Source organism: Oryctolagus cuniculus, chromosome 18 (genome assembly GCF_051225735.1).
Source record: "Oryctolagus cuniculus isolate XC-2025 breed Fujian yellow rabbit chromosome 18, ASM5122573v1, whole genome shotgun sequence".
Classification (NCBI taxonomy): Eukaryota; Metazoa; Chordata; class Mammalia; order Lagomorpha; family Leporidae; genus Oryctolagus; species Oryctolagus cuniculus.
In genome coordinates this window covers 26,958,866-26,964,991 of record NC_142884.1, presented here as the reverse complement: position 1 = coordinate 26,964,991, position 6,126 = coordinate 26,958,866, and the positions used below count along the sequence as shown (strand labels likewise).

At 62.0% G+C, this 6,126-nt stretch overlaps 1 protein-coding gene across 2 annotated transcripts; it reads left to right on the top strand.

Annotated features, from left to right (window-relative positions):
* On the top strand, positions 1–2,782 carry LOC149120894 (uncharacterized). Of its 2 annotated transcripts, none has more exons than XM_089319120.1 (2): positions 1–121; positions 1,468–2,782. In XM_089319120.1, exons 1-2 carry the CDS (start codon positions 46–48, stop codon positions 2,220–2,222), a joined length of 831 nt encoding a protein of 276 aa, XP_089175246.1. In that variant the 5' UTR covers positions 1–45; the 3' UTR covers positions 2,223–2,782. The 2 variants fall into 2 exon arrangements, 1 of the variants encoding a protein (XP_089175246.1); XR_016224701.1 differs by lacking the exon at positions 1–121 and adding an exon at positions 210–434.
* The last annotated feature ends 3,344 nt before the right edge of the window (positions 2,783–6,126 follow it).

Genomic DNA, 6,126 nt, shown 5'->3' with positions numbered 1-6,126 from the left:
CTCCAATGCCTCTGTCCCCAGGTGCCGTTCCCCCTGGCTCTGAGGATGCGGGACATCTACATCCTGGAGGGTGAGCACGTGCTCCCAGCCATGGCATACACGGCCCTCAAGATCCATAACAGTGAGTCCTCAGGGCCCACAGAGGCCCGGGTGCTGGGGACGGAGGAGCTGGGGGTCCCCCTGCCTGTCCCTCGTGAGCAGGGCTTGAGGGAGGGATGAGGGGGTTTGGGAGGCCTGGGTTCCCTTCAGGAGGGCACTGAGAATCCCCCTGTTGCATCCCCAATCCCAGGCCCCCACAGACCACAAGGAGAAGTGGCCAGGGTCATCCCACTGTCAATTGGCCCCTGAGCAGTCCCTCCAGTGCTTGGCTTGACACCCAAGACATCCTGGCCCGATGACCACAACTGTCTGCACACAGGACCCTCCTAGGACAGGTGGGTGGGTTCCCACCTGCATGTGGGCAGGGCTAGAGGGAGGTGGGGCTGTGGGAGACCCTGTGCAGTGAGGGGGAAACAGGCCGGCAGAGAATCCCCTTCAGCCATCTGAGAACCCCTGGAAGGCCCAGGTGCCCTGAGCCCAGTTGTGGGGGCCGAGTGCACTCCTGTGAGCAGGGCTGGGCACAGAGGCAGGCGCTGGGGGCCCCCGCGGCAGAACTCAAGGGCAACTGAGTGTGGGCTCCGCAGCTCTAGCCTCGGGCCAACAGAAGTCAGCGGGACCCGGAGCATCGCTGGCCTCTGGGCTCCGGTGGGGAGGGGTCCCCGTGCTCGTCCCCTGCTGCTGCTGCCATCATGCACCTGAGCGCCTGGGTCCCCATGCAGAGCAGAGATGGGTTTGTCCCAGCTCTGAGGCTCTAAGTGGAGGCCCAGGTGCAGGCTGTCCAGGCACTGGGGAGGCCCCACTGTGCCTCCAGGTGCTGCCTCCCCTGGGTGCTCGTAGGACAGTAGCGGTGACAGCCCAGTCTCACCAGGAAAGAGACAGTGGCCCAGGGGCAGAGGACACAGGGCACCCCTGCCACCTCTTTAGAAACTGCATTCCCTGTCCCCAAGGGCCTAAACCGATCTTCATGTCTGCCCTACAGCCCCAGCTCTCACCCCCATCATCTTAGGCTCAGTTCCTTTCCAGCCATGTAGGAGGGACTCAGATGTGGGTAACTCAGCCAATGCACTGTTAGGGCGCAGGAGGTTAGGTGGGGTAGGTGACGGGGTCCTGAGTTGGTGCCTCGGTCCCCAGAGATGAGAGTGAGGTGGGGAGTTCAGGGCCATCCACCCTGTGGGGCTGTGCAGGAGGAGCTGGTGGTGTCCCAGGGCTCCCCTGGCCCGGGCTGCACACACCCTCCCGTCTGGGGCCAGCAGCCTGGAAGAGTCCTCAGCGTCACACGTGGTGATGGGGACCCCAGGGTTTTGTCGGGGCAAGCACCCTGCAGGCCAGACGGGGGCTGTGGTAAACAAACCGTGTCTCTTCTTGCAGCCAAGGCTATAAAACGGTGCAGCAGGCCCCTGGGGCAGGCTCGCGTCTCCCAGAAGCACGTTCCTGCCCCCACTGCTCCGAAGGCCAAAATCACCATTCAGGACACAGTGGCAGTGTGGGAGCAGACCAGGGGTCCCGCTACCCATGCAGTGATGATCCGTCCTCCAGAAAGCTTTGGCCTCTGCATCTCCGAGAGGGAAGGCATGGAGGAGGAGGAGAGCTGGGAAGGCAGCCCAGAGCCCCTCGGCCTGGGCTCCCCTGTGGGGACCGCAGAGTCTCCAGGTTCTGCCAGCCCCACGGAGTCTCCAGAGTACTCGAGGAGGTGGGAGGGCCTGTGCCAGTGCGCCAGTCTCCCTAACCTGAGCGGGCCAGAGCACAGGGAGGACGACTCCTCCGACGCTGGCAGCCGGGAGGGCCTGTGGATGTGGGCTCCTCCACGGGCCTCGGAGCCCCCAGAACCAGGGCCCATGCAGGCTGTCCCCGCCTGGGGGCCACGGCTGAAGACTTCCCCCTACTGGCATGGCAGCCCCACGCACTCTGGGGACAGTCACGGGCTGGAGCCGGCCAGAGCCAGCCCTGGGCTGGGAGACCAGGCCCGCATGCCCTCCCTGGCCAGAGGCCTCCTTACCTCTTATTCCACGGGGCACCTGGATGATGGGTGCCTCCTAGAAGAGAGGCTGAGTCCAGCATCTGTCCTGCCCAGGCTGGGCAGCAGCCTTCCGTGTGTCTTCACGGCATCCTATGCACTTGGTTGAGCCCCCACCGCCCAGGCTCTTCCTGGGGCCAGGACACCCTGACACTGGAAGACAACAGCCGTGCCAGGAGCCACTGTACTCTCCTCCCCGCCCCCTCCCCCACCGCCACCCTCAGGTGGTGCTGAGTCTGTATTAAATTGTTCCATGGAAACGAGTTTGCTCCAGTTTGTGACCCCGGCGCCCAGCGGCAGCAAGCTTCCCCGTGTTCCTGGGGAGATGGGTGGTTCCACAGCCCCCATCCTCAGGCAGAGACCCGCTCAGGACCCTGCAGGCACAGAAGAAACTCCTGGCTCCTGGCTTTGGATCGGCACAGCTCTGGCGGTTGTGGCCATCTGGGGAGTGAACGAGCAGATGGAAGACCTCTCTCTCTGTCTCTGCCTCTCCTCTCTCTGTGTAACTCTGACTTTCAAATAAATAAATAAATCTTTAAAAAATGGAATTATTTATGTATTCAAAATGTAGAGTGACAGTGAAAGAGAGACAAATCCTTCATCTACTGGTTGATTCCCCAGAAGTCCTTGAGGTCCAGTTCTATGCCAAGCGAAGGTCAGGAACCAGAATTCCAACGGTGACTCCCATGCGGGAGCAGCGGCCCACATATTGGGGCCGTCTTCCACTGCTTTCCCAGGCCTGTTGGCAGAGAGCTGGATCCGAAGCTGAGCAGCTGGGACTCGAACCAGCTCTCCACTATGGGATGCCATCATTGCAAGTTAGCACCACCCTGGCCCGTGCACTTTAAATGCTAATATCCATGAACTTATTGAAGTCCTCTCCTACCCATGTGAACGTGTCCTTGTTTAGAGACTTCGGAGAAGCAGGCCACGCCCTCAGCTCCTCTGACAGCCCTCATGTTCCTGGAGCTCCCGTCCCTCCACAAGGGAGGGAAACCATGGAGAACTGAAGACGGGAGGGCGAGCCCGAGCACGCAGGGGCGAGTGTGCACTGGGGCTGAGCCTGGCTGTCGCTCCTACTGGGCTCCCAGCTCCTGCTGGGCTGCACCCTGGGGAGCCCCAAGCACATCAGCGCTCCCCACCAGGCCCTCTTGCTGCTCCTGGCCACAGTGGACAGCAGAAGGCAAGCGTGTGCAGGTGGACGAGAGCAGAGCAAGCCAAGGAAGCAGAACTCGCCTTAGCACAAGCTTCCCTCTACCAGCCCAGTCCTGCCACAGCAAGAACTCACGTGCGGGGCAGGTGCTGGGGCACAGTGGGTTCCACTGCTGCTTAGGATGTGGGCATCACAGGTCAGAATGCCTAGAGTCCTGTCCCACTGCTGCTTCCTGGCCAGCTTCCGGCCAGCCCCAGCTGCGCTCCCCTGTGTGGGGGAGGTGAACTTGCAGCTGCAAGACTTCCCTCACCATATGGGTGGTGGTTCCAGTCCCAGGCATTCCTCTTCTGATCTAGCTCTCTGCTATGGCCTGGGAGAGCAGTAGAAGATGGCCCAGGTCCTTGGGCCCCTGCACCCACATGGGAGACCCTGAAGAAGCTCCTGGCTTCGGATCGACGCAGCTCCGGCTGTTGTGGCCATCTGGGGAGTGAACCAGCAGGTGGAAGACCTCTTGCTCTCTGACTCTGTCAATGCTTCTCTGCAACTGTGGGTTTCAAATAAATTAAAAAAAAAATGGAAGGAGGCCATGGAGGGAGGGAGACTGGGGCAGGAGGTGGCAGAGGCAGCAGGGTGGGAGAGGGTGTGTGCGGGGAAGCCAGGGACAGAAGGGAGCTGGGCTCCCCTGGGGCGTCTTTCGGGGAGCACAGGTGCGGGAAGAGATGGAGAAGTCGTGCACGACCCCTGCCTTTTGACAAGGCTGCACTTCTCTGTGTGTCCTGGTTCTGTTCTCCCCACGGGAAGACAAGGACCTGGGCGTCTCTCCCAGCCCAGCCAGGGTCCTCGACCCCCAAAGAACAGAATGTGGTCAAATGCCAAGTAGATGTTTAGAGACAACGGGTCTACCCCGTGTCCCCTAGCCTTCAGGGCCGTGAGTGCAAGAGAGAAGCAGAGGAGCTGTGCTCCGGCCTGCCCGCCACACTGGCACTGGGTGTCCTGCAGTTCCCATAGTCACAGCAGCCGGTCGTCAGGGTCCCAGCCAAGGTGCAAGAGGCTGAGCTGGCCCAGGGCTCCAGAGGCCCTGTGTGGTGCTTTCTCCCCTTGCCCAGGCAGGGTTTCCACTGGTTCTGCGCCTTCCCTGCACCCAGGCATGGGCCCATGGTCAGGTCCCCGGGAAGAGAGAGGGAGAAGGAGCTAAGCCCTGTGTTAATCCAGGGCTGGACTTGGCCACTATCAACACACACACACGTGCGCCCTCTGCAACTGCAGGTCATGCAAGCTGTGGCCTGGGTTGGGCGTGGAGCGCCCCACCCCCGGGAGGACAGGCCCCTCCTGCCCCACTGGGGACACAGAGCAGGTATAAAGGGCCCCGCGATGGCAGCGGCTGTCCCTGCACCATGAAGCCTGCTGCTTGCCTGGTGCTGCTCGGCGCTGCCTGGCTCCTGTTCTCTTGCCAGTGGGTGCCAGCCACGGACGCCTGGGCTGGGGGTGCTCTGGGGGCAGGGGCCAGCTTTCCAGGGCAGTGCTGGCTCCCAGGGCGGGGGAAGGGACGCACCTGCCGTGACCCATGCCTTCCATTTCTCTTCAGATTGTGACATCTGCCGGCTGTGCAGACAGCTGTTGATGAATTTCTGTCAGGACCCTCCGATGCGTATATTTCCTATGTGCAAAATTACCAAAGTGACCCGCTAGTGCTGCAAAACGCCCTTGCGCTGAAGCAGTGGGAGATGGGAAACTGACAGCAGAGGAGAAGGGGCACGCGATCAGTGCTGTGGTGAGTCCAGCTGGGCCTGGCCCAACACCGGCTCCTTCCGGGGCCCTGGGGAGGGGCACTGCTCGTGCCCACCACAGCCCAGCCTTGGACTCTGTGGGAAGAACCTCCAGATGAGGACGCAGAGTTGGGGGCCGCCCCCCCCCCACGGTGCGGGAAAGGACAGGGAGGAAGACTGTGTGGACCCGGAGCCCTGGGCTCCATGGCTGTTCAGCTCCCCCAGGCAGGCCCAAGACCCTCCAGGGCCGCTGTCCCCACGGCAGCCCTGCCTCTGTGTAAAATCTCAGCTCTGGCCTCCCTGGCCACAGCCTCTCCAGCGCCCGAGTCGAATCTTCTCCAAGCGGTGACCACTGGGTGCTGTCTGCCTTCAAATCTCACTAACTCACCCTGACCCCTCAGGTGCCCTCCTCCACCCCCAGACCTCATGTTTCCTTCTCCCTGGACCCCAAACGGCCATCTGGGGCTCCGGAGCCTGGAATTAGACCTCCAACAGCCCTTCCTGTCCTCCCGGGCCTGGCGACAGCTGGGGAAAAAGCAGACCAAACCCTGACTGCAGGTGGAGCACAGTTGGGGACGGGTACTGCTAGGCTGCAAGTGTGCCAGAGACAGAAGGGGCCAGCGGACTGGGGTCTGTGCATTCCTGGAGGCCCCCGGTGCCACTGCCACCTTGCCAGGCCTTCTGTGTAGCCCCTGCCTGTCCCAGCCTCGCCTGCACCCCCCACAGAGAACCTCCCCCCTCATTCCTCATCAAGGGAGGGATTTTTAGGAGAGCTTCTCAGGCACCCAGGGTGTAGGAGAGGATCTGACTTCAGCTGCCCAGATCCAGTGCCAGGCTGCAGCTCCTCCCCAGGAAGTGCCCTGTGCCTGTGCCCTGCAGGTGTCTCTAGGCCCCGGCCTCACCAGGTGTCCCGACTTCTCTTTGCAGAGTAAAATCTTCTCAGATCCTCTTTGTTAAGGGAGCCCTCCTGGCCAGAAGACCCAGGGCCACCCTGGGCCTACATTCTCAGCAGGTGCAGCCCCGCGCACTGGCGGCCTCTCATTGGAGGAGGCAACAATAAAAGCCCGCATTGCACAGAGTCTGCTCAGTGCTGG

What these genes read in the sequence shown, in the direction of transcription:
- LOC149120894 (XM_089319120.1), top strand. Translation starts at nt 46, where the DNA reads ATGCGGGACATCTACATCCTGGAGGGTGAGCACGTGCTCCCAGCCATG. An exon ending in GGCCCTCAAGATCCATAACA is followed by an intron (nt 122 to 1,467) that starts GTGAGTCCTCAG and finishes CTCTTCTTGCAG; the next exon opens with CCAAGGCTATAAAACGGTGC.